The sequence below is a fragment of the Bos javanicus genome, chromosome 9 (assembly GCF_032452875.1).
Source record: "Bos javanicus breed banteng chromosome 9, ARS-OSU_banteng_1.0, whole genome shotgun sequence".
Taxonomy (NCBI): domain Eukaryota; kingdom Metazoa; phylum Chordata; class Mammalia; order Artiodactyla; family Bovidae; genus Bos; species Bos javanicus.
This window is the reverse complement of record NC_083876.1, coordinates 60,475,788-60,501,851: the sequence shown is the minus strand read 5'-3', so window position 1 is coordinate 60,501,851 and position 26,064 is coordinate 60,475,788. Positions and strand designations below refer to the sequence as shown.

The following is a 26,064-nucleotide window of genomic DNA, read 5'->3' as shown; positions in this document are numbered from 1 at the left end:
ATGTCAGTGACCTGTAACACCACTCCCCCACCTTTCTACTCCCAAAGGAAGTATGTACAGGGGAGTTACTATGGACACATGAGTATCTAAGTCATGGGTTAGGACGTAAAAAGAACAGACCAGGCAAGACAACAGCACAAGAATCGAGGAGCTTAGGTGGGAAGGGGGAGTTCACCACAGAACTCACTCACCTGGCTGGGCCGTGCTCCCCGACTTGACCTCCTCTGGCTTCAGCGGCTCTGTGTCTACCGCTCTGAGCTCCTCCTGCTCCTCCGGGTCCACAGAGCTATCCTCTACCTCCTCCTCTTCGTGAGCCTTGCTGGAGTCCTTTGCAGACTGCTGCTGCTCTGTGCTGGCCACATCTGCCAACAAAGTGCATACACATAGAAAGCTTAGCTCTTTGCAGAACAGAGTCATTGACAGTGGGTGTGCTTTTGGTCAGAGATTCTACCACTGACTAGTTACGTGGCCTGGACACCGGACACAGTACTTGGCTTGTGAGCTGCTGACCTAAGTGTCTTATTTCCCTGCTTTCCCTAGAAACTGTAAGGGTATGGTGTAACCGTACATGTGACCACAGAACAGGATGTTCAGCTGCTGGGTTTTTATTGCTATGATCAGAGACTGAACCAGAATAAACGTGCTGAGTGCATGACTCAGAGCAGCTAATGGAATTATCCTCATTGCCAAGTCATGGGTGGAGAAACTGTAGTGATGAAGTATAACAGTGGAGGGTAGGGGGCACAGAAAGACAACGTGGGTATCCCAGCATCGTGACCCTGGACAAGTCCTTAAACCTCTTTGGCCTCAGGATGCTGATGATAAAATGGAGGCATCCTAGCTCGAGATTACTAGAGGAATCAGGCTGCAAAGCTCAGAACAGTGCTAGGCACAACATAAAAGCCCCATGTATGGCAGTCATCGTCGGTTCTGCTTCATTTTTCTTAAAGGTGGGGACAGGAAGAGAAGAGAGTAATCCACAGGAGAGCAGTCTTTTCTGTGTCATATTATCAATACCAGCTTACGTTAGGAACGAAACAGTGAAAAGTCACCGAGAGAGCTCGGAGGGGAGACTGAGTGATGACTGACTTCCTATACTGAGATCTTGTTTTCTTTGTCACTTACGCTCTAAACCACTGCAGAGTGACAGTGAAGAAACGTCTGCTACTCAGACCCCTGAGACCAGTGCTGGGTTTGGATAGCCAACCGTCACCAATAATATTTAAAAGGCTTCACTAGACCCAGAACCCTGAGCACTGAAACCCACTTGGCTACAGATACCTTTATTTCAAAACCAAATTGTATATCTGAACAGTTCTTATTAAAAGGAAACTCGTTTGAGAGGTCATTTCCCCTGCCTCTTAAGATGACTTTGTAACAACACCTGGCAGACACACAGTCAGCATAGGCGCTCACAGAGCTTGACGAGCGAGGGAGGGCCCCCAGCTCTGTACCGTAGGTCTGTGCATCGTAGGGCTCGCTGCCCTGTTTGATGTGCTCAAATGCTTCCGCGTCCTCTGCCTGGGCCTGGGGCTGGGACGGGTCCTGTTCGGCATGGCTCTCGGTGTCCATGGTCCTCAGCCTCTTATGCACACGCTCACTGTGATCACCCAGGGAGCGTTCGTTGTCGGCCTGCCCAGGTTTCCGCTTAAAACTCTGTGGGAAATATGAGGAAATTCATGAGAACTTTGTAATACAAAAAGAATAAAAATAACGTTTATCCTCAGGGGGCTGATTAAATTAGGTACAGCCATACAAGAGTGGAATTCAATGCAGCTGTTGATAGGAAGATCTCTACACATACAGAGCAATCTCTATGATATACTTTTATATCTGAAATAAAGGCAAAGAGGCAAAGAGACACTCTCTCACACACAGGTGCACACGCACAAACATCCATTCATATGCTACATATGCAGTAAATCTCTTAGAAGACAAGACTGGTAGTACCAATATGCTCTGAGGACAGCCCCTTGGGTGGCTTGAGCACAGGGATAAAACGGAAGCTTTCTAGGGCATTGGTTTCTATAGACTGATTTTGTGTCACGTGCATAAATAGCACCCCATTTTTAAAATCTTGTATTTAAAACAGAAAATAGGGAATTTGCCAGCATTACAGCAGTTCGAACTCAGCACTTTTATTGCTGGGGCCCAGGTTTAATCCCTGGTCAGGGAACTAAGATCCCACATGCTACGCGGTGCAGCTAAATAAAACAGGATCAGAATAGGATAGGACAGAACTGAATAGAATTAAAGAAACCAGACACAGAAGAGAATGGACAGTGAACAGAGTGCTACCGGTTAGTAGCTTGGCAACACCACCTGGTTCTTAGGCTCTAGAACAAGAGCATCACGGGATCAGGATATGCGTTTGTCTGTCCCCAGCAAGAAAAAGGGAAGAAGCCCAGTAGTCCTGGTCTGCTAACCAAGGATGCCATCATGGTGGGACAGCAAATGCTGGGAATTTTTTTTTTTAACCAGTGTATCTGGAGCATTATCTTACACGCAGCCTTCACCTAAGTTTAGTTGAAGAGCGAGAGAGACCTGTGTGTTCTTCCTGGTGTGTTTCTGGGAGGCCATCCGCGCCATGAAGCTTGATTCGTGGCCTTCTGCCTGGTTTGCATCCGCAGCTCCACTGCCGTGTTCCTGTGAAATCCAAGCCACAGAGAGTGAGGGGCAGGAAGCGGAATAAGCACTTGGTTACAGACTGTGCTGCGTACAATTCCCCTCAGTCACGTGCAGTCAGCCCTCTGAATCTGCGGACACAGAGGGCCCACTGCAATACACCAGTTTACATAAGGGACTTGAGCGGCCATGGATTTGGGTATCCGTGGGGGTCTTGGAATCAATCCCTGTTGGAGCCCAGGGGATGACTGTGACCACACCTGCTTGTCTGCTCTGGAGCTCACCCGTTACTAACGTCTGGCCTGTGGGCAGAAACAGAAGCACCTAGACCTGTCTGGTACCCTCTTGGGGGACTTTGTTGTCTACAGGAGGTAATGGCTCACTCTGAAAGCAGGACAGACCTCGATCAGAAATGAGGCTTCATCATCAACCAGCCGGGTACCCTTGAGACTGTCATTTAACTTTATGGAGGTTTATTTAACTCAGATACAAAATGAAGAACATAGAAAGAACAATACCATTTATTTTATAGGGCCACTGTGAAGATCTACCAGAGTAATGAAATGCTCAGCACCTCATGAACGGGTGCTGAGAAAATGGGTTAGAAGGGTAAGAGAGGTATAAACAGTTGTAATTACTGCTGAGAAAATGGGGGTTCAGAGACCAAGGGAGTCGTCCAGAGACGCCACTGAGCAGCAGGCCCCTTGACTTTCAGGGCTCCCTCCAGACTACCAATGCCCCAACTGCCGCTACAAAAGACACATCACCCCACATCAAGGAATGAAGAAGTGTTTTGCTTTTCAAATTAAAATGTTTGGCAGCCTGGTGAACAGTAAGGAAAAAGGATGCACTGTTAGACCCATATCACTGCATGAAACCTCAAGTCAACCCTTCTTTGCTTAGGAGCTTCGAAAACAGAATTGAACCTGATTCTCCCACAGAGGACTACACTCTAGTAATTTTTCTCATTAAGCATATCACTTAAATACAGTGTGTAAAAATATTCTGGGGTTTGTTCCATATAAATATAGGTGTACGACCATTTTCTTAAAGAATGGGAGCTGGAGTTTTAGATGTCAACAACAAAAAAACATTACACAGCAATCACTGCTGCTGAACAGAACGTGGTTTCACACAGGAAGAGGAGGCCCTCCCAAGAGGCGGCTGGTGGAGACGAGGCCCTCACCTCCCTGCCCTGCTCCTTCTCGGGCGCGGCCCCAGCCAGCTCCATGGCCCGCTCGCTCTGCACGCTCTCCAAGCCTGTCTGCCCACAGGACTTGTGCTCTTTCCTCTCCGTGGGCTCTGGCACTGGCTCCTCCATGTCAGAGCTCTCCCCTTCTTCTTTTTCCTGCGTCTGCAAGGAAATCAAATAGCATTAAATGCTCTGAGGGGAGAAGATGAAGTGAGGGTCCCTCTCCTCACCGAGAGGAGCCTGCAGGGAGGGGATCAGTCACAAACCGAAAACTGCTTGGCGCTGTCACCTGCCTCATGGGAAAGCATCCTAAGACAGAGTCCAGCGAGAAGATGGTACTCTTCTCATCATCATCACTTTGAATAGAGGACAAGGCAGATCTGCCGTGATACCTGAGGCTGGAGACCTTGGTCAACAGGTGTGTCCTTTTCTGGGCTTTCCTCACTGGTGTCTTTGTCCTTGTCCTCCGAGGACAGCGGAGCCTCCTCTGTGTCCTCTTCAGGGTGCTCGGCAGCATCCTGGTCTCCGTCGTCAGCTCCGGTATCCATCTCTTCCTCGCCCTCCTCCCCCTTGTCATCTTCACTGTGGCCTCCCTCAGGCTGGGGTTGAGCCTGACCTTCATCCTGATCAGCCTCAGTCTCTTCATTTATGTCCTCAGCTTCATGACCTGCTTCTTCAGTATCCTTTGGTTGTTCTTTAATTTCCAAAGGATTCTCTTCTGGACAGATTAAACAAAAGAAAGAATGCAGAATTTAAAAACTAAACAATATGATTTTTTAAGATGAGATATAGTTACACAAGCATCTTTTTATTATTCTCAAACCAGAAGTTGGCAAACCATGGTCCGTGGCCCAAATCTGGCCATCTACATATTTCTGCAAGTAGTTATACTGGAACACCGCTGCATCCAATTGTTCACCGATGTGAACAATATACTTCATCTGTTTTGTATTACCTATGGCTGACTTCACACTACAAGAGCAGAACTGAGGATCTGCGACTCTGTTGCAGCTTACGACTGGCAAAGACTGATGTGTTTATTATCTGACCAACCCTTCACAGAAGAATTTAGCTACATCTGCTCTTCACTATACTTATATATTGCATACAACTGTTTGGATATCCATTAAAAATCCAAAAAGCCACCACAACAATAGGAATATTTTAGAACAGACAGGAAATGCTAGTCTAATTTTCAGTTATCATTAGGAATAACTAATGGACATCATTCCTTACCATACACAGAAAATACAACATATATTCAAATGGGAACAATCCTGTTTGAAAAGTTTTGTTTAAAAGAGCTTTTCTGTAATTTGGATACTTCAGAAATCAATTACTTTGTTAGTAGATAATTCTTTAAAATAATTTATTCTTCAGACTCAGAAAAACTAGTGGTTATCACTGTGCGGAGGGGAGGGGTAACACAGGAGCAGGAGGTGTTAGGTACAGACTGGTGATGTAAGATAGGCTCAAGGATGTATTATACAACACAGGGAACATAGCCAGTATTTTGCAGTAACTGTAAATGGAAAAGAACTGTATAAAGATAACTTGTTCACAGTAATTGCTTCTTAGTTTATATACATAGTAGCTTAAAATGAGCCTGGATATTTTTCTAGGGCAAAATAGCTTATTCAATTCTCAGTGAACTTTAATTTTATGCTTGCTTGACTATTGAATTTAAGGTTGAAATAAGCTTCCAGTATTATAAGGTAATGAAAAGTGCCTTAGAAGCAACAGCTTATACTATGCTTAAAAAGGAGAACTAGAAATTCACTGGGTGAAGAATGTTCTAAGCACAGGTTATCAAATACCTTAAATGTGAAAAAAGCATTTTACGTTTATGAGAGCCATATACTCACCTCCTGGATTTAAGAGATGTTAATATTTTGCCAACAAGTGTATCATATCTGTCACTTGTATTTAAGGAATAAAATAGTTCTGGACACAACTATCAGGGTTCTGGATGCCTCTGCTCTTCCTCCTTCCTCAGAGCTCATAACCTGAAGTTACCGTAAATTATTTCTGTGTTGATGCATCCATAAACAATATATAGTACTATTTCTTCTAGCAAATTTTCACATAAATAGTACCTCTCATTTATTCTTTTGTAATTTGCTCTTTTTGTTCTAATATGGTGTTTTTAATAGCTTTCTAAACATGTAACTGCCTCACTAAGAAGCTGAGTGAGGCTGTTGCTACCTTCCTGTCTGGTGACCCATCATGACAGGGTCTCCGTCACAGCAGCATCACCTACACCACCTCCTGACACCAGGAAGCACTCCCCAAGGGAGTCACACTCAGAGGGAACAGTGGGGGACAGACGCACTGGGTTCCTGTTGTGCCAAGTGAGTTCTCTTGGGATTATTCAATTTCACTTCCCATTATGATTTCATATTTCAGCCTAAACACACAATATAAGCACAATAATCAATAACTTTCCTAGGAGGCAATTCCCTGGCAGTCCAGTGGTTAGGACTTGGCGCTTTCACTGCAGCTGCCCAGGTTCAATTCCTGGCCAGGGAACTAAGATCAGCAAGCTGCATGGTACAGTCAAAAATAAATAATTAAAACAAACAAAACTTTCACCAGAAAGCTAGTAACCGGGCTCTGCAACAGGCCTGACTCTACCTGGACTGCACAGTGTTTATACCAGTCCATGAGAGAGGGCCCAGTTCACTGCAGCTGCCCAGGTTCAATTCCTAGCCAGGGAACTAAGATCAGCAAGCTGCATGGTACAGTCAAAAATAATTAATTAAAAACAAACAAAACTTTCACCAGAAAGCTAGTAACCGGGCTCTGCAAGAGGCCTGACTCTACCTGGACTGCACAGTGTTTATACCAGTCCACGAGAGGGGCCCACGGTGAACCAGGAAGGAGGTAGAACCGCGTGTGACAGCACCACCTGGACACAGAGGCAGAGAAATACGGGACGGGAGATGACTGGAGTGACGAAGACCTGCTGGCTACAGGCTTCAGGTCTACTTGGAGGAGAAACGCAACAAAGAAAAAGCAAGTGATCTTATCAAGCTGGAATTACACTGATCAGACATGATAATGAGCTGGCCATGAGGCTGGCCTGAAAAGGAATCGGTTATTGCTCATTTGCAGTGACTTTCAACAGGCCCTTTATGTTTTAAAAGACACACCTTCTCCATCTTCATGGTCAGTGTCCCCATCACCATCCTTGTCTTCACTGTCTAAGTTCAAGTCATCTGGAAGGTCCAAGGCCTCAGGTTCGGGCAGCTTTTCCTCATTGCCATGGTAAGGATCCACCTCGTTCTCATCATATTCCCTCTTTGGGCAACAGAGATCAGGAAAAATAAAAGTAAACTTTTAAAAAGAATAACATTCACACATAACTAGCTCTAAACTCAGCTGACTCTTGAACAACACAGGTTTGAATGGTGCAGGTCCACTTATTCAGACCACTTATGTGGATTTTTTTCAATAAATATGTGCTATGGTACCACAGAGACTTGTGGCTGTTAAGGACCTGAGGCTGCAGAGTCCATGGGTGCAGAGGGCCAACTATAAAGTTACACACAGATTTCCAGCCTTGCAGGTGGTCAGTGCCCCCAAGGGTCAACTGTCCTTATGCTGAGAGAATACAATGTCTCTGGTCTAAAATTACCAGCACACATTAGAATTTTACCAATATTTTTACAGTTTTCATGTTGGAATGTCATGTTTCATTTTTTGTGCACATTCTCCATAGATAGGAGGTGCTGTGTTACCTATTTCAAAGAGGACATGGAAGTTTATGGAAGAAATATACAAAAGGACTGTGGGTTTTAGTTTCTGAACTATACCAGGAGTCCCAACAGAACAAAGCTCATCTCATCGGTAACCAGTGGTTAGATATTTTATGTTCAGTTAAGAGGCTCTATGACACATTCCTTTATGAGGCAGTGGGAAAACAAATGATAAGTAGGAAAAAATACGTCCTGAGACACCCTGGGAGCTGTGCATTGCAGTGGCCTTGGCCTTGAGTGAGAAGAGCAGGTGGGTTTTGAATCCTCATTACCTCATCTATTTGTTCATTAATTTTGTCTTGGCCTCGTCCATCATCATCAGCTTCTGCTTCTTCCTTTTCCTCCTTCTTATCTTGCCGGGTTTTCTCTCTGTTTGACTTGCCAGCATCTAAGTTGTCATCTTTAGCTACAAGCTCAGAATCTTCCTAAATATCAGAGGAAGAAAAAACACATCATCATCACTCTCAATCTAAAACACTGCTTTCACTTTACTGTCTAACGCGGCTCCCAGACATGTGCTGGGCCAATCCCATGGAACCATCCAGCTGACGGGGCACACCTATCATCCTGGAGGGAACAGGCTGGACAGCCCAGGTGGCAGCAGTGACAGCAGGGCAGGGAGGGGTGTCTGAGCTGTGGGATGCATCACACCCAGCCCTGGGGTCCCCTAAGCTCAGGGCTGGGCAAGTGTGGTGACCACTGGCAGAATGAGATATAGCATCTATAACGAGTGCTCCAATTTCCCTCCTCCGTAACACAAGGGATGCCTCAGGTCAGGCTACTCTTTGAGCCATGAATATAATCAAAAATCTAGACAGCAGGAAAAAAACAGAAAAATAGAGACGGAAGAAAAACCAAGACATAAAAGAAAGAGCAATGAACGACAGGGAGTGGTAGTGGGTAGGATGACTGCCCCTCTCATCGTGGGGACAAAGTGATGGGGGAATCTTCTTCTTACCTCATCCATTCCTGGTCCTGTTTCTTCAGTCTTACTGTCTTCCTCCTCATCTTCTTCATCGTCATCATCACCCCAAAGCCGCTCATCTAGTTTGTCAGCTTCCTCACCATTCAGATCGCCCATCTGTTTATCTAGGTCTCCAGTCTCACTATCTGATTTTTCATCATCCTCTTCTGAAAGGGAAGGCACTCAGCTCAGTTCGGCAGATCCCCAGACTAATCTGTTCCTGTGTGTGTGGGAGAGGCAGGGACCCGGCCAGGATCCTACTTGGGATGTGCTGCAATTCTACAGAACGCCCTACAGGCAGATGCTTTTAGGTGTCCTGAAGCACTCCTACTGTGTCTGCAGACTAGAAGAAAGGAGGTCTGGGATGTGTGATGGTAAAGGACTGTAAGGAGGGTGGTAGAACAGCTGTCAGGATGTCTCATTCTGGTGCTGGGAGAGTTCATTATGGGTCCCAGCAACCTCACTGGGTTTTGGTTTCTTACCTGGGAAATGATCAAGGGTGGTCTACAATACCTCCAAGGTTCTTCCCCATCTCCAACCTGTTCTCTGCCAATGATTCTGTCTAACATCTCAAATCATGTGTCTCGATCAATTAACCAGAATTTTCTATCCTTGCTCAAATAACCAGACTTTTCTTTCCTTTGTCTTTGATCAAGGTCTGCTTTGACAAAGGTTATACTCTTACATTTACTTAGGCATGCATACCTTCTTCTACTCTGAGGTTAGCTATCATTTCTGTAAGGTATTCACTTAAAATAACACACTGTATTTCAAATTAAGCTTTGGATAGAAATTTAGGGCAACAGTTGAATTATGGTAATAACATGACAGATGATAATGTGCTGTAAGAAATTATTATTAAAAAAAAAAAGAAATCATTATCAAGTAATTTTCAATGACATGTAATACTCATAAGTTAAATGAAAAAAGCAGACTGTAGAAACATTCATGGTCTCTCTGTGTGTGTGTGAATATATATGCAATAAATGGAAATACTCCAAAATTAAGTGATCTGGGTGACAGGTACAATGGTATTGATTTGGTTTCTGCATTTTTATTCCAAATCATCTACAACAAATGTCTACTGATTTTGCAATTAGAAAAAAATACATATATATTAAAAAAAAAAAAAAGCCTCTCTAGAACAATTCAACGTGAGCTGCGAGCCAAGCTCGGTGAGGGTGCATCTCCTCGCTCTCCCTAGAGGACACCACAGGTCACTCATCTGGCACATGGAGCAGCCGGAACATCAGAGGCAGTGTCTCAGTGTACTCAGAGCAGAATCTCCACAAGGAACTAGAGACTCCTGACACACTCGCATACGTACAGCATATGCTGATGCTTCCACCGCAGTCATGCAGAGTAACCAACTTGCTCCAAGAGTATATACTAGGCTACTTATTGGGAACATGTGGTTTCCTGGAGAAAACAGCCACTTTTCAAAAGCAAGAATGAAATGGCAGATAATCTCAAACCTTGTTCTTCTAGTTCCCCATCATGCATTTTCCCATCAAAGTCTTCTGACATCTCAATGGCATTATCCTCGCCCTTAATGTCTGATTTTGAGTCAGGATCTTCTTTATCCTTTTCTTGACCCTTCTGAAATGTATCTTCTGCCTAAATAAAAAAGCATTAAATAACATAAATGAACATACTGTTACTAATGTTTATTCAGCTCTAAATAGAATATAAATATATAAGTGCCAAGGTCAATGGTATAAAATTTTCTCTGGGGAGAGAAAAAAGAACCAACAGAGAAAATGCACATGATTTGTGACTTGCTTTAATATTTCTGTTAACTAATTTCTAGTTATTTTGCATTCGTTGTTAGAGAATATAGATTTTTATTGAGGTTTCTTTCATGTGAACTTTTTTTAAAATCCAGACATATTTAAAAAGTTTATGTATTCTGTATGTAGGATAAAAAAAAATTTCACTTACTATACTGCATATAAATTTAGTATCTATCTTGTCACTTTGATCTCTCATAGACATTACCCAACTGTGATGTAGATTTCCCCCTCTACTACTTTCTTTTTTATCTTTTTATTTGAAGTACAGTTGATTTACAATGTTATGTTAGGTTCAGATGTATTGCAAAGTGATTCAGATACATTCACACTTCCTCAGATCATTTTCTATTATAAGTTATTACAAGGTATTTAATACAGTTACCTGTGTTATACAGTAGGTCCTTGCTGCTTCTCTGTTTTATATATAGTAGTGTGTATCTGTTAATCCCAAACTCTTAATTTATCCCTCCCCCAGTAAATGCAATTTTCTTCACTTTTCCTTAGACTACATATTCCTACACAATCTATATTATATCTTGGGGAAAAGATTCAGATTGCTATCTCTTCCATTATGGTTGAATTTTAAAAGTCCTTTTTAAGATACAAAAGTAATACAATCTCATATAAAAATTTCTAAGCCAAACAGAAAGAGTATGTTTCCCTGGCACCCCCATCCTCCAAAATTACCAAAGAAGTTACCACTAGTGATGTTCTAGCACATCATTTTATCTATAAGTACACCAACAGACACTTAGAAATATAATATATACAGTATGTATCAATACCTGCCTCCAGCATTTTTTTAAACAAGAAAGGGATCATTCTTTACAAACTGTTGTGGAATCTGTTTTTTCAAAGTTAAAAAAATATGTCCTAGATATATTTCCATGTTGATACTTAAAAACTTATCTCATTATGTTTATTTATAGTATTGCTCTGCATAAATAGTATCATTTAAAAATAATTCCTTCCTGATGAATATATGGATTCTTTCACAATTTTCACCAGTGTAAATAATGCTGTAATAAACATTTTAATATAAATACACTCCTTTGTACACATATTTATCTTGGGGTCTTATGAGATTTCTGTGAGAAAACATGGAATTCCTAGATCAAAGAACACAAAGAGTTTAAAATTTATTAGACACTGCCAAATTCTTCTGAAAGTTTTTTTATCCCACTTAATAATGTTTTTTTGCAGTGGATTTGTACTTTTCTATTAGGTTTCTTTTACTTTATTTTTTTCCTCATTAACAAAGTACTGGGTGCTAATGCTAATTAAGTTAAATTTGAGAAATACAGAAAGGCCAATACACACACACAGACACAGACACACACACTGTACATTAGAGCTCAACCACATAAATGCGAGCATTATTCTTTTGGTTTCTTTATATCTTTCCAATTTTCCCTTCAAAGGAAGAGAGGAAGTCTGGATCGGTTTGTTCCTCTATTTTTAATAGGTATGACCATACCTTAAATAGAAATTTGTGGACTAATTTACATTTAGAATAGAGATGATAAAATGAAATTCCACTACTTGTTCTTTCTTCAAGTCACAGTTGATTAATCTAATGACTAAATGACAAAAAGAATATTTAAAAAAAAATCCAAATCAGATTGAATTTTAAAAAGTAATACACGAATCTTAGTCCAAAGCATCTAAATATTTCAAAAGCATTCTTGATTCCAACTAAAAAAGGATATAGATATTTAAAATCTGAACATGTCAAAGACATACAACAATAAAACCTATTAATAATAAACACTGGCACTATTGTTTAATGTAGTCATTACTTAAAATAGCCAAACTCTTGGTCCTTAAATGAACTACTACCAAAAGTGTTCTCTAGAAAATCAGCAAAAATGTTCCCATTTAAAATAAAAAATTTTAAAACTATTTCCTTCCCAAATTGTAGGTACAACCAATGACTGAGCTACAAAATATCCTTTCTATTCCCTGGAGAAGGAAATGGCAACCCACTCCAGTATTCTTGCCTGGAAAAGTCCATGGACAGAGGAGCCTGGCAGGCTGCAGTCCATGGGGTTACATGACTGAGCATGTGTGCATGAGGGTGGAGGGTCATGGGTTGGTAGCAATAAACTGGTAGAACTAAAAAAAAAAAATATATATATATCCTTTCTATTGTCTTCAAGCTTTTAATTTATAGCCATTCCCTAAACTCCAGTATTCTTAAGGTACCTAAATCAGTCTGAAAACCATTAACCTAATAGCAAAAACATTTATATGTGTAATTTAAATACTGGAAAAGGAGTGTATGCTTCTGCATCCAATTTACATATTTCATGGCCATGAAAACATACCTGTTCTTCATTTTCTATCTGATCACTCACATCCTTCATGCCCTCGCCTTCTCCAATCCCTCCTCCCTCGTAGTCATGGAATTCAGTCGCCCCTTCTCCCGCTGAATCTTCCATAAACTCTTTGGGCAGGCAAAATCCCTTGAAAATAAAGAGTGAACGTTACATACAAATGCAATAAAGAAGTGATTCCCAGTTCAGCTACAGGAAAAAATACCCTACATAAATGATAAATTCTTATCTAGCTCAGTATTTTATATCTGGTGGAAGGACAGGAGACTTTTTGACATTCTTTTCTTCTTTGGTGCTAAGTTATTATGCCGTTTCAAAGCTTGACGTCAGATATATACGAGGTTTTGACTGTGAAAGCCTCTGGTATGTAGTAATCTGTCATTCTGCTAATAGAAAAATTTGAATGAGGTATATACTAGGATGGTGTTTAAGGATCAAATCACCAGGGGTGGGGAGGGAGAGTAAACCCTCTTGGTGTCTAAATCCCAAAAGGGTTTTGTCCTTCTTTATCTACTTCCCAAATTAGTAAGCCAGAGAGGAAAGAGAGAAGACATGTACCCTTGAGGTACAGCAACTTGAAAGCAGATGCTGTAAGTGAGAGATTTCATTTTCTTTCATTAAGGAAAATTTTCTGTGATGTTCCTCAAATCAAGTCACAGTGCGTGCGTGTGTGTGTGGCTAAGTTGCTTCAGTCCTGTCTGACTCTTTGCAGTCTGACTCTTTGCAATCCTAAGGACCACAGCCCACCAGGCTCCTCTGTCCATGGGATTCTCCAGGCACGAATACTGGAGTAGGTTGCTATGCCCTCCTCCAGGGGATTTTCCCAACCCAGGGATCGAACCTGAGTCTCTTACATCTACCTGCAGTGGCAGGCAGGTTCTTTACCACTAGCATTTTTAAGAACCGCTAGTTCTTTACCGCTGGGAAGTAATTATAATGCCAAAAAAATTTTAAAAAAGCACCCCCGCCCTTGTGGTAACCTGACACTCTCAGCCTGGGCTGTCTGCTGCCAAGGCACCTGGCAACCCTATGGCATGGGGTCTAGAGATATAGCGACACTTGTGAAGAGTTAACAAAACTCTATTTCATGTCAGAAGGTAGCCTAAAAATAAGTATCAAATACTAGTGTGTGGGATGAAATTGACTAGAAAAAGAAATAGAAGAAAATAATGGCTCTCAATCAGAAATTCTACCAGAGAAAAGTATAAGCTATCAAGATATTTGTCAATCTGAGGATGAGAATGTCCTATGAATAAGCTGACAACAAGACCAAGATCCAAGACCAACAAACACTGACTGTGACTGAGTTACACAGAAACAGCTTTCTATGGATTAAGTGCTTTACTCACAACCTAGATCTATTATCTTAGCACTGTATCTAATCTATTTTCAAGTTCTCTCAGCACTCCTCAGAGAGAACAGGAATACACAGAGACTTAAAAAATTAAGGGAAAGGCAAACTCACTTTCAGGACATGTATTCTTAGAAAGGTGACTGAAAAATACATTTTTGTTAAAATAGTGAGGTAAATGGCTACGTACTCCAGTATTCTTGCCTGGAGAATCCTATGGAGAGAGGAGCCTGGTGGGCTAGTCCATGGGATCACACAGCATCAGACAAAACTGAGCACCTAACACTTTCTCACACTATTTTAAAGAAATATGTTTAGACGCATGCAGAGTAAGTCATAAAAGGCGGGAGATTCAGATGTCCTTCCGCAGGGCACATTACTGCTGCAGCTGAGACAGACGCTAAGCTCGCAGCACTCTGCTTTTATCAGAACCACTTCTACCCTCACAACCCCGTCCGTAAACACACACAGGTCTGACAGGCCAGTCATTCTAGAACCTGTCAGACAACAGCAATGGTCAAGTGGACAATCATAGCCAACCCAAGTCTCGGGGCACCCTCAGCATACTGTCCTGCCCGTCTTCTGTATGCAGTGTTCCCTCCAGAAGTGATGGGATGTGAGACTGGCTCAGTGCCCATCAGAGAGAGGGGGCAGATCTCAATAAAGGTACACACTTATCCTCTAGACACAAGGGCTTGCCTCCCCATTTTTTTTTTAATCCCTTTGTATTATTTTAGATACTCAAAACTAAGAACTTGTGACTGTTTACAAGAAGCCTAAACCTCACCTTCAGTTTGTAAATTCCTATCTTCTTTAAGTGCATCTCACCTGTACCATATTTAGATTCAGGAAAGATCTTAAAAATATTAGGGATATTAAAAGAAAAAAAACAACAACTATATACTTAGTTGAAGGTGGTTCTCACAAAAATGCAAGTCTCATTTTACACATAAGGAAACTGAGGCTAAGTGACTCACTCACTCTGAATCTTGGAACCAGATACCCCTGTGACTGGCCTTACCATGCCATGCTGAGTCTGTTAGATCTGTCTGCTGCTCCTGAATTCCAAGGGTAGGGTCTACAGTCTCTACAGTATCGATGCTTTTCACAGCACTGGGATCATGGCTGAATGAAGGAATGACTTCCCTATTAAAGATGCCCACCTCGCTTAACCTTAAGAACCCCATTACCATTTCATGAATAAATATAAATGACTTACAACTTAATAGCATTAAAGTGAAGTTGCTCAGTTGTTGACTCTTTGCAACCCTATGGACTGTAGCCTGCCAGGCTCCTCTGTCCATGGGATTTTCCAGGCAAGAATACTGGAGTGGGTTGCCATTTTCTTCTCTAGGGGATCTTCCTGACCCAGAGATCAAACTCAGATCTCCCACACTGCAGGCAGACTCTTTACCCTCTGAGCCACCAGGGCTTAATAGCATCAAGGATTCATTTACCCTACAGGTCTAGCTCAGGGTTATCAGAAGACTTCAAATTGGAGACAGAGAGAAAAGGGTATGAACAGAAAGCAACAGCCTTTAGGCGGACTCTGTAGTCTAGGGAACTCCCCCTGTGAGGGACCTGATTTTACTAGAAACTAAAGTAGGGACCTGATTTTACTAGAAACTAAACCAAGACTTTAGTAGAAACAAGCTTAGTAAAAGGGGAATAAACAAAGCCATAAGAAATTCACAGGGAGGGCAAATCACCTCCTGCTATTTGTGAAGGTCCAGAATAAAAGCCCATCAAACCAAACACTGATGGGTATGGAATATTTGGGTACCTGCTGCTCCATGTAAACAGTCCTTACCTTCTGGGCAAGCTCTGTAAAGATCTGGGCAAGCACAGAGAGCAGCTTTGCAGTGCTACGGTGAGTCGCCAAAGACATGGTCAGGAAGAAGAGGACGAGGTCAGAGTACCTGGACAGCACGGGCACCAGGCGCACCAACAAGCAGCAGGACTGGGTGAAGAACTGGGGCAAAACAGATCGAAAGGCCTGCTCACACCAGGTTACTCTGGGTAACCAGGCATTTTAATTACACACAGGTACACCACGCGTGCTCACTGGGATTTCCTCCTCGTTCACACAAACTCTCACAACACTACACTTCAAATTCTTAGTGACTTAAGTCACTTGTTAACATTTAGTTAATAAGGTTGTTTAGCAAAAAGTATGTTTATAAACAAATTCTGCTGGGATTCAAAGTTCGCACTGGAAGCAATGCAACAGAATAACACGCAGGTTCTATAAAGTAAGTTGTTTCTCTGGACTTAGGGAGATGACAATGTCATCCTCTCCTGGCTTACTGAAGGGAAAGGGGGTTTGCATGATACGGCCAGTAATCCTTAGTTATGGTGGTAACATCCACCATTAACATCAAACACCCAGGAGTATGTGACTAGGATATGAAAGAATTCTAGGTACGTCAATCCTAGGTACTCTAGACTGCCATCATTTTTGCACTGACAATTGTAATCCTTAGCAAGCAAGTGCTAAGTTTTCCAAAGTCTGTCAGTGAGGTCTACACGCACAAAGAGATCAAATTCTTAGTGATTCTGCCAAGGAGGCCTGCTTTGGGAACACTATGTGGAGTGAGGTGAAACCCCGTCTGCTTCTGCTCAGCCCATGTGGACAGTGAGAAGCTCGTAAGGATCCGCTGGTTACCGTGTGCTTGGCTGCTGTACCATCCTCGCCGGATGATTTCAGCCTCTCCACCAGCTCAGAGACAGCAGAAATGATTCTCTGCACATGCAACGTGCTCACGTCGGCCCAGAAGTCCTCCTCCAGGAGTTTTGTGAGGTGTCCTAACTGCAGGCTCTCGAAGCCTGCAGTCTCTTTCATTCACAGAAAAGAACAACATGGTGAATAACAGAATAAACTCTCCTCCTCTCCATTCATCCAATAATTATTCCAACATTTATCCTGATATTTAAAACAGATCATCAAATGAAAAAATCAAGTAAGAAACTAGTATTTTCCTGGTTCTAGACATACCATCTTCTTCTTGGGGTCTTGCCTGGTCAGTGCTCTCCTCTGTTTTTTTACTGTTTCTTTCTGCTAAATTCTGAATGGCACAAAGGATGGCCCGGATGGCGGTTTCCGTTTGCTCTGAAAAATCCTCTACAAACCCTTCATCCAGCATTTGGTTTCCTAGTAAAATAACATGGTGCAGAACAAATTTTTAAAACTCAATCATTGGTTTCAGTGCCTCTGGAAATTACTAACAATCCTCATTTGTTATTTTAACAAACAGCCACCAGCTAAGCACCTGCTAAGGCTGAGTCACTGTCAAGCTGTGCTGGGTATAAAGAATGAGACACATCCCTGGCATAGATAAACCTACAAGGTCATTTCCTTGTATTAAAACAATTTTGCTGAAAGAATGCCAAAAATATGAAAACAGTTAAGATGGAGTGTATAAATACCAACTTAATCCAAATAGGAACTGTCAGCTTTCCAGCCGAAGAGAGAACTTTCTGGAATAGCCAGTGAGCCTCTCCCTACTCATGTGCTATAAAGTAAGTAATGTGATGGCAACCCAGAGGCAAGGTGCTCAAACAAAAGTTAAGAGCTATGTGCTTGGGCTTCCCGGGTGGCTCAGTGGTGAAGAGTCTGCCTGCCAATGCAGGAGACATGGGTTCAATCCCTGGTCCAGGAAGATCCCACATGCTATGGAGCAACTAAGTCCGTGCTCCACAACTACTGAGCCTGTGCTCTAGAGCCTAGCCCCAGCTACTGAGCCCATGTGCCACAACTACTGAAGTCCACCTGCCCTAGAGCATGTGCTCCCATCAAGAGAAGTCACCACAGTGAGAAGCCCACACATGGCAATGAAGAGCAGCGCCCACTCACTGCAACTAGAGAAAAGCCTGCGCAGATGGAAGACCCAACACAACCAAAGATAAATTATATATATATATATATATATATAAATATACACACACATACATAAAAGAGCTATGGGCTCCAACCACACTTTCTAGCCTTAGAACCCTGAACAGATACACCTAGAACAAAACAATGTTTCTTTAGGACAATGTGGACTTAAATCTATAAGACAGCGTTCCTACACTGGGCTTTTACTCCCTTACTGAAAAGCAGTCCTCACCTTCTTGGCTGCCTGGGGTGAGCAGATGTGTCTTCCAGGTAGTGAAGTCATCTGTGGCTTTATTGATCTCTCTTCTTACATATTCCATGCTCTCAACTAAAGCCATTTGTGGGTCTGTTTGCTCACCCTCAACCCCTGGAAGAATGAACAAGGACTCTAGGCCTTGCAAATGAGCTGACACCTTGGATAGGCAACTCAGCCCAGAAGAGCAAACTTCAAAATCTTTCCTGCAACAACAAAAATGCCACAATGTTGGAAGCAAGGCGCTGCCACCCATCCACACCCACCGTTCCCTCCCTCCAACCACTAAAACTCAGGGTATCTAGAGACTTACAGCTGGACATACACCACAAAGCACTATGCAGGTCATTGGAACACTGAGGACTGAAGCACAACCCTTTCCTTCCCTCACTAAACCGTGACCATGCGCCCACACAGAGGCAGAGCAGAGAGCACACTCACCAAGAATGAAAGAGAGCCTCGCAAGACTGCTGCCTAATTCTGTCGACATCAGCTTTCACGGTTTTAACAGTTTTCAGCATCTCTGTTAATCTCGCAGTTGACTGTTGCCAACGTGGGTCCTGTTTCCGCATCAGGCAACCAGAGGGCAGCTGCGTTTCTGGAGCTGGGGACGGGAAGGTCAGGTCTGATGGGATCAGGTCCCGCGCTGCTCGGGAAAGCAGCCCCTGGAGGCGCTCCGGGTCTTCCAGGTAGGGGGCGTGTCCAGGAGCAGGCCCAACATCCGGGCAGCACTGGAGGAGCCAGGAGAGCTGCTCTAGCAGGACTTGGGTCTGCATAGCCAGGTGCTGTAGCCTCTCTGTCCACTGCTGCACCCCATCCTGAGGAGGGAAGGCCACGGGGTAGACGGGCGGCCCTGTCAGCCTGCCGTCCATCTCTTGCACACAACTGAGGAGGTTCCTGCGCAGAGAAACAAACCCAGGGGAAAAACACATGGCACCTTCAACTGTGTCACCGAGCCGTCTGTTAACAGTAAATTCACTGATTTCTGGATGAAGTATGGGCTCTTCCACATAATCAAGAAGAGATGCTCCCCCAGAGGAGTAAAAGGTCTGATCATATGCCTTCCAAAGTACTTAAACACAGCCTTTGGTGTTTAAACACACCCTTCAGAGTAGCAGAATGGGAACTCACTGCTTATTGTCTGCCACTGACAGGCCTCTCATACCTAACACAGTCACAGCAACACAGTGACTTCAGCCACTATTTTCTAAAATAAAAAATCTAGTAAATGTTGTATACTTTGCTATATAAACTCTTGTGAGCAGGGACAAAATAGCTGAAGTGACTACAGTCTAGAATATGATCTCTCAGCCAAGGATCCACTCAGCAGGTGATGACAGGCTTCCTAGCCGTCATCTTTTTAAATATTTATTTCCATTGGGGAGCATCTGTGTATAGTTCAGCAAACTGCAACTCTGTGATCCAAAAAGCCTAACAAACTCAAGTCGATTTACATCTGATCTGTGCCAAGACTGGGATGCCCCAATGCCGTGAATGCAACTCTGTCCCTTAGCCCACATGGACTGCCAACCACGAACTCCCTCACTCCAGACGAGGTGTGGTTTAGCTGTGACCATTTTTCCCGTCTGACTCCGCCTTCAACTCATCCCCCGGAGGTGCTGCCAACACCAGGGGGCAGAAGTGTTACCATCAAAAGTAAGGGGCCGAGCCAAGGCAACCCCATCTGCCTCTTTGGGCCTCAGACCTCACATTACAACTGGGAGCAGCTCATGCAGCAACTGTGAGCCGCACACAATTCTCCCTGATTCATTCCGAGAAACGCGGCCAGTCAGCAATACCTGAGGAGGATCCACTGCTCAGTCAGCACAGTCAGGGAGCGCCGCTGTCGGATGAGCACCTTCATCAGATGCGCCGAGAACCCTTTACACCGCTCCACGTGGCCCGCGCCCACCTCCTGGCAGGGAGAGAGGAGAGTGTGCTGAGGGGCAGCATGGTGCAGACGCCACTGTTCCTGCACTCCTGGAGGAGCCCTGTAGGGGGCAAGCTGGGTGTGCTGCCCTCTAGAGGCCACACATCCATCCACCTCTGGGAGCAGGGCTTCTCCAAGTATGCTTCCACAGACCACGGATGTTCCATGAGCAGGAACTAGTTTAACACCAAAACTGGGTATCAGTGATGTTTTCTCAATTTACCAGGGGGTGGGGGGACTGGGGTGGGGAATCTGAGGGTGGCATTCTCAATTTGAAGTTTTTCTTCCATAATTTTTCTTAAGGATTTGGACCTGCTAACAAACGGTGAGTAACAGAACTTGTTATCAAATGCTTTCTGGTTAAGCACAAAATTACATTGATTACATTACATTCTCAGGTTGATAACTGCAAAAAGCTCAGTCACCTCCAGTGATGGGCTGTGATCATGTGACCAGGTCTGAGGACGCTGCCCTGGATGAACAGGAGTCCCCAGGTCCTGCAATCCCAAGGCTCTATCATCCTACCTTGGCTGGAGCCGCCAGGACCGCAATAAGCCTGACGTGTCGTGCAAGAGAGCGATAGAAGTACTTCTGGCAGCCCTCCCATGAAGACGAGATTTCTGTAAGCAACCTGGAGAAGAAATCAACATGACGTAATTAATTAAAACCGTTATCTCCACCCCAGATCCTGAGGAGTCAGAGACTGGTCCATTCAGCCACAACCAGAAACCAAGAGTCTGATCAGATTTACTTCTGTGAGGACCCATTGAATCAAGTACTCATCAGTCCTTTACACAAAGGATGTGACAGTAACATGAGACCTTAGAAGAGGTTTGTGTATATGGCACACTTAAAAATGTGACCATTCTCTTACAGATTTTCACCTGTACCTTCAAATCAAGTGAGCAGACCTCAGGAAAAATCAAAGGGCCAAAAAAATAATGGGAGAGATGAACACGAGGAGGAAAGAGAAATGAAAAGAAGAAAATCAACAGTTACTAACACTTGCTTTAAATGCTCAAAGTGGTCCCTTGTCTTCCTCACCTCACCAGACTCCCAACAGAGCCCAACCTTCCAATGTTTTACATTCATTCCTTACCTTTTAAAAGGGCAGAAGGAGAGGGAAGTTTTTTAAAAAAGAAAATTAACACTTACTAGGTGCTCACCACCTGCCAGTCCTGAGCCGGCACTTTTTAAAATGTTATCCTAATGGCAACACTGGGCCAGAAGTACTGCTACCCCTACTCTGGCAAATGAGGCCATGGAGGCTTAGCTGCCGTGCTCCATTTATAATTAAAAACACTAACCTAGAATCAGCCCCCTGAGTGCTGCTGACTATAGACAATGCGCTCTGGAGATCCAACGGGTGAAGATGGAGCATTTCTTGAGGGTTTTTTGTACGGGCCCAGGAAAGACCTTTGCGATATGACAAACCTAGGAAATAAACAGCATGTTTTTAAATAAAGAAACTCTGAAGAGAATGGATTAGCAATGCCACCGCTAATCAAAGTCATGTCCTGGGGAACAGCATCGCCCAGGACTCTCAGGCCCTGCCCCACACTGAGTGAAACAGAATCCGCTTCTGCACTTCAGCAAGATTCCCCAGGTAGTTCATATACGAGTTACTTCGAGAAGCACTGCTCTCTATGCAACGCTGGAAGGGTATGTGCGGTACAACAACTGGCGATGAAAATAAAACGCATGGTTTCTGAGAAACCTCATTGCAAAACTGTGAAACTCTCTGGGAGTCACAAATGGTTCATCACAGGATTTTCGTATGTGCAACTGCAACTCTCCGAATGGCATTTCCAAACCTTGCTTCCCACCTTATGTTTCGCACTATCTCAACTGTCTCTACAAAGCTTCCCCGAATCAGCCGTGTTATTTTGCTTCCTAAAAGCAGATGAGTATACTCCACTGAGTTTTCAGTGAAAACTGTACCAGTTTTTGTCAGGTGTTTAAAGAGGTCTGCTAAAGCTCGCTGCTTCTGCATGAGAATGTGCTTGGCTTCCGACCGCTGCTTCTCCATCTCTGCGGAGGGATCCACCTTTAAGCTCTGAAGCTCACTCATAAAGGAGATTACGTCGCCTGCAGGGAAGACAAGGAAGAAACATGGAAATCCCCAGGAATTCTTAATATACTCAGATTACCCAAGACCAAGGACATTTTGGAAACAAACACCAAGTGTCATTCATCTTTATATCTAACAGCCCTCAGCACTGGTAAATTCTCAATAACAACTGATGACACGCATGACAAGAGAAAAATCGGAAACAATCTATCTTGACAACAAACAACCCAAATAAAAGTAGCTAATCTTTTTATCCAGGGGTTTTATAATCAGTCAAGCAAAAAACACTTATTGACCATGGATCATGTGCCATGATTTACACTAGGAACTTTAAAACACTTGAATAAACTTCCCATAACTACAATATGAACTGAGCTTCTATGCTGTACCATGTGCTTCGAAAACATTCTTTTAACCTGTACAGCTCCAGAACTTCTCTGTAGCCACTCTAAGAGGCTCGGAAAGTCTAGCCATTTTCCAAAGGCCATTCAGCTACAGAGCAGACTTGAAGCCAGGACTTGAACCCTGGCTGAACTGACTCCAATGCCCAGATTCTTTCTCTGCCTTCCTGAGTAGCCACAGGAACCGAGAACACGAAGGTGCTGCCAATCTGCCACGGGTAGTGTCATGTCCTGCCAAGTCCATGCCGAAGTCCTAATCTCCCAGGACCTCAGAATACGACTGTGTTTAGAGATGGGGCCTTTAAGGAGCCCATGAAGCCTTGTATGTGGACTCTAATCTAATATGGCTGGCAACCTTAATAGAGGAGACAGGGACACAGAAAAGGCATCTACAAGGAGAGAGCCTCAGAAAAAAACCAACCCTGCTGACATTCTAATCTTGGACTTTCAGTCTCCAGAACTGTGAGAAAATCAATTTCTATTATTTAAACCAACTAAGACATGGCACAGCTGCCCCTTGAACAACATGGGTTTGAACTGTGTGGGTCCACTTACATGCGAGTTTTTTTTTTTTTCAATAGTAAATACCTCAGGGCTTACGCGAGCCCGAGTTGAATGAATTTGCGGATGTGGAACCATGGACACAGATGACCGACTCTAAGTGACACCTGGATTTCCCAGCTTGTGAAGGGGCGATGCCCCCAGAGGTCAGCTGTACTTTGCTAAGGCAGCCTGAGCAGGTGAACACAGGCGGTCTGGCCCGTCAGGTGAGAGCCCACACACTGCACACAGCCAACACAGCCGGCAGGAGAGGTCGCTGTGCGTCTCCCAAAGGGCGCACCTGGGATCTGTAGGCCATTCACCCCCATCATTAGGCACAGGCAGGCAGGTTATCTTGAAAAATGGATATTAGGCTATTACTCTAACAAGTTGGTTTTTACTTTATTTATCTGGCTGTGCCAGGTCTTAATTGCAGTATGTGGGATCTAGTTCCCTGATCAGGGATCGAATCTGGGTCCCCTGCATTGGGAGCACAGAGCCTTAAACACTGGACTGCCAGGCAAGTCCCACTAACAAGTTTTTTTTTTCTTTTTAAATATATTCCTGAGGTCAGACTGCAGCCTTACTGGAGAAGGACCAGCTTGACTGTGACCCCACACTCGCTGGGGCTGGGTAGAGGTGGAGGAAGTGGTGAAAGGCTGCCAAGGGCCCAAACAGTCTATTAAGTTCTGGATCCCCTTAAGTTGCTGATACACTGCAGAGTAAGAACAACCAGGGAGACAAGATTGCTATGGCTCTCCGAAGTGCAAGGAAAAAGAAAGGGACTGTGGATGAACTTTTCTTCTCCTTTAACTCAAGAGAGACAACATTCTGAGAGGTGGTGACGGCATCCAGACTCTAGGAAACCCTTAACTCACGTCCCTGACCAGGAAGAGCCGATGTGGACAAGGCTGCTGTACAGAATGGCTAACACCGCTCTGGTCTGCACGAGAGGAGGACAAGACAAAAACCATGATGACCATGTGTGGGGTCTCAGCTGACTGTGTCTGGGTTTTGGCTGGTTTGTAACCCACTTGCTTCTTCAATTACCTGCTCTACACTACTAGGACACAATTAATCCCAGCCTTCCTGGGCCACCGGGGATACTTCAGAAAGCAAGCCTCCTCAGTCTGGGCATGCACCCACCAGTGAACTGGTCGAGGCCCTCCACGAGGCAGGGCAGGGGGCTTCCCTGGATGAGCGTTAGGCACATCTTCCTCATGCGTTTCAGGAGTTTCGGCAAGCGACGCAGAAGGGCCCCCTCCAAGGGGAGAGGGGCGCCCAGACACTGCTCTGGAACAGCACCCTGTGAGATAGAGCACAACAGTCATAATACATCCCCACACGGGTGCTGAATTAAATGTCATGCCCTCCACATACCCGGCTCAGCAACAGGAAGCTCCCCTTGCCCCATCTCTGAAGTCTCACAAGAATAAATAAAACATTACCAAAGGTAAAACAGCACGTGCCTCAGGTGCTTAGCAGAGTATGGAGCTGGTGTGCGAGGTCCCCGTCAGGGAAGCCCCTGACCCCACTGCTCCCAGCGCTGCCTTCTGCGCTTGTCATGAGAGGCCATCCTGCTCCTTGAAGGCAGGACTGGGCAGCGTAACTGCTGCCTCTGAGATAATGTGCAACGCTATGCTTCGCAGACACACAGGCAGGGCTAACCTGACACCAAATCCTACTTCAGCCACTGTCTCCCATCACCCTCTAATTCCTGACACTTCAAATACCAGGATCCAGATACTAGGGAAGGCAGCAGATGAAAGGAAACTAGGCAAAGGGAAAAGCTTTTGTCTGTCGGGGCCACGGTTTTACTACTTTTTTTTCCTGAGGAATCCTGAAATTCTTAACTCAATAACAAAAAAATTTGATTAGCATTATGAGTGGTGAGGTGATGAATACAATCAAAAGAAGATAGATTTGGCAGCCATATCATTTGTATGCAGCCATATCATAGCTGGACGCTCAATTTCTACTAGCTTTCTGAACTATTAAAATATTTAACACAGCTTGAAGAATTGCACTGCTAACTCTCTAGACCCAGTGTGGAAAGCACAACATGATGGCAAAAGCCATCACAAGTGCTCCCCACACCCAGTGACTCTGCAACAGGGACACCCTCCTGTCACAGACCTGCTCACTCGAGGTCTTGATAACTGTTTCCATTTTCAGGAATTTGGTAAGCCAGTTCTTAAGTCTCGGTACTTGAAACTGGCCGTGATGGCAGTTCACAGATTTCCACACCATGGTCATCAGCAACCACTTTAAGCAGCACGTCACTACACACAGTCACTTCTGGTGTGTGCAGCAGCCTCGTCACGTGGGATCCCAAAGGCAGCTTCCATGCCCTATTCCTAAGCTGATGCTTTAAATCTTTGCTTACGGGTAAGTGAACTGTTCACAGATAAGTACATCGGTTTTGTACACAAGCCCATGTTAAGCTTCCAGCGTGAGGATTAACACTTTTTGCCTTACTAGGCAGCAGGGTCAGAAAGACAAACACCACACCGCTAGCCCAAAGAGGAAGATTTCAAAGGCATTCCCTCACCTAGCTCTGAAGGCATGTCTCCCACAGAAAGCACAGACCCCGTCCGACCAGCTCAGGAAGAAGCAAACACCATCCTGCGAGCTAATACCTGCACAGCTGCTGGCCGGGCTAACAGGGTCTCCCTCAGTACCCTGTTCAGTCTCTGAATGGGGGACTCCTCACTCGCGGCGGCACCTGTCGGCCTTGGCAAAGAGTCCGGCTGCTCCTCCTCATCCCCCTCCGCCAGGGATGACCGGCAGGGTTCGCTCAGGACAGCTTCAAATTTCTTCATGAATTTAAAGAGGGTTCTGGCCCCCAGGTAATGGGAGATAAGGGCAGGGAAAAGTAAAAATGGAAAAGTGAGGAAATATGTAAACGACATAATGCATACACAGGCAACTTAATAACTTGTACCTCTGGTATACAACGAGTGTCCTAGAAAT

The 26,064-nt window shown here is 44.2% G+C and overlaps 1 protein-coding gene across 1 annotated transcript in view; it reads right to left on the bottom strand.

The window, feature by feature from the left end:
* The window catches only part of MDN1 (midasin AAA ATPase 1), a 140,236-nt gene that overhangs the window by 9,782 nt on the left and 104,390 nt on the right, over nt 1-26,064 (bottom strand). Inside the window, exons 73-93 of the mRNA XM_061427816.1 lie at nt 25,731-25,929; nt 24,238-24,397; nt 22,021-22,167; nt 21,387-21,513; nt 20,605-20,710; nt 19,949-20,064; nt 18,591-19,046; nt 18,129-18,355; nt 17,015-17,170; nt 16,685-16,854; nt 15,830-15,991; nt 12,660-12,797; nt 10,015-10,156; nt 8,534-8,706; nt 7,848-8,000; nt 6,970-7,117; nt 4,210-4,535; nt 3,812-3,979; nt 2,545-2,646; nt 1,455-1,656; nt 192-362 (exon numbers count right to left, since the gene is read on the bottom strand). Of these exons, the coding sequence (XP_061283800.1) occupies nt 192-362; nt 1,455-1,656; nt 2,545-2,646; nt 3,812-3,979; nt 4,210-4,535; nt 6,970-7,117; nt 7,848-8,000; nt 8,534-8,706; nt 10,015-10,156; nt 12,660-12,797; nt 15,830-15,991; nt 16,685-16,854; nt 17,015-17,170; nt 18,129-18,355; nt 18,591-19,046; nt 19,949-20,064; nt 20,605-20,710; nt 21,387-21,513; nt 22,021-22,167; nt 24,238-24,397; nt 25,731-25,929 (3,749 nt within the window). The remainder of the gene's footprint in view (nt 1-191; nt 363-1,454; nt 1,657-2,544; nt 2,647-3,811; nt 3,980-4,209; nt 4,536-6,969; nt 7,118-7,847; nt 8,001-8,533; nt 8,707-10,014; nt 10,157-12,659; nt 12,798-15,829; nt 15,992-16,684; nt 16,855-17,014; nt 17,171-18,128; nt 18,356-18,590; nt 19,047-19,948; nt 20,065-20,604; nt 20,711-21,386; nt 21,514-22,020; nt 22,168-24,237; nt 24,398-25,730; nt 25,930-26,064) is intronic.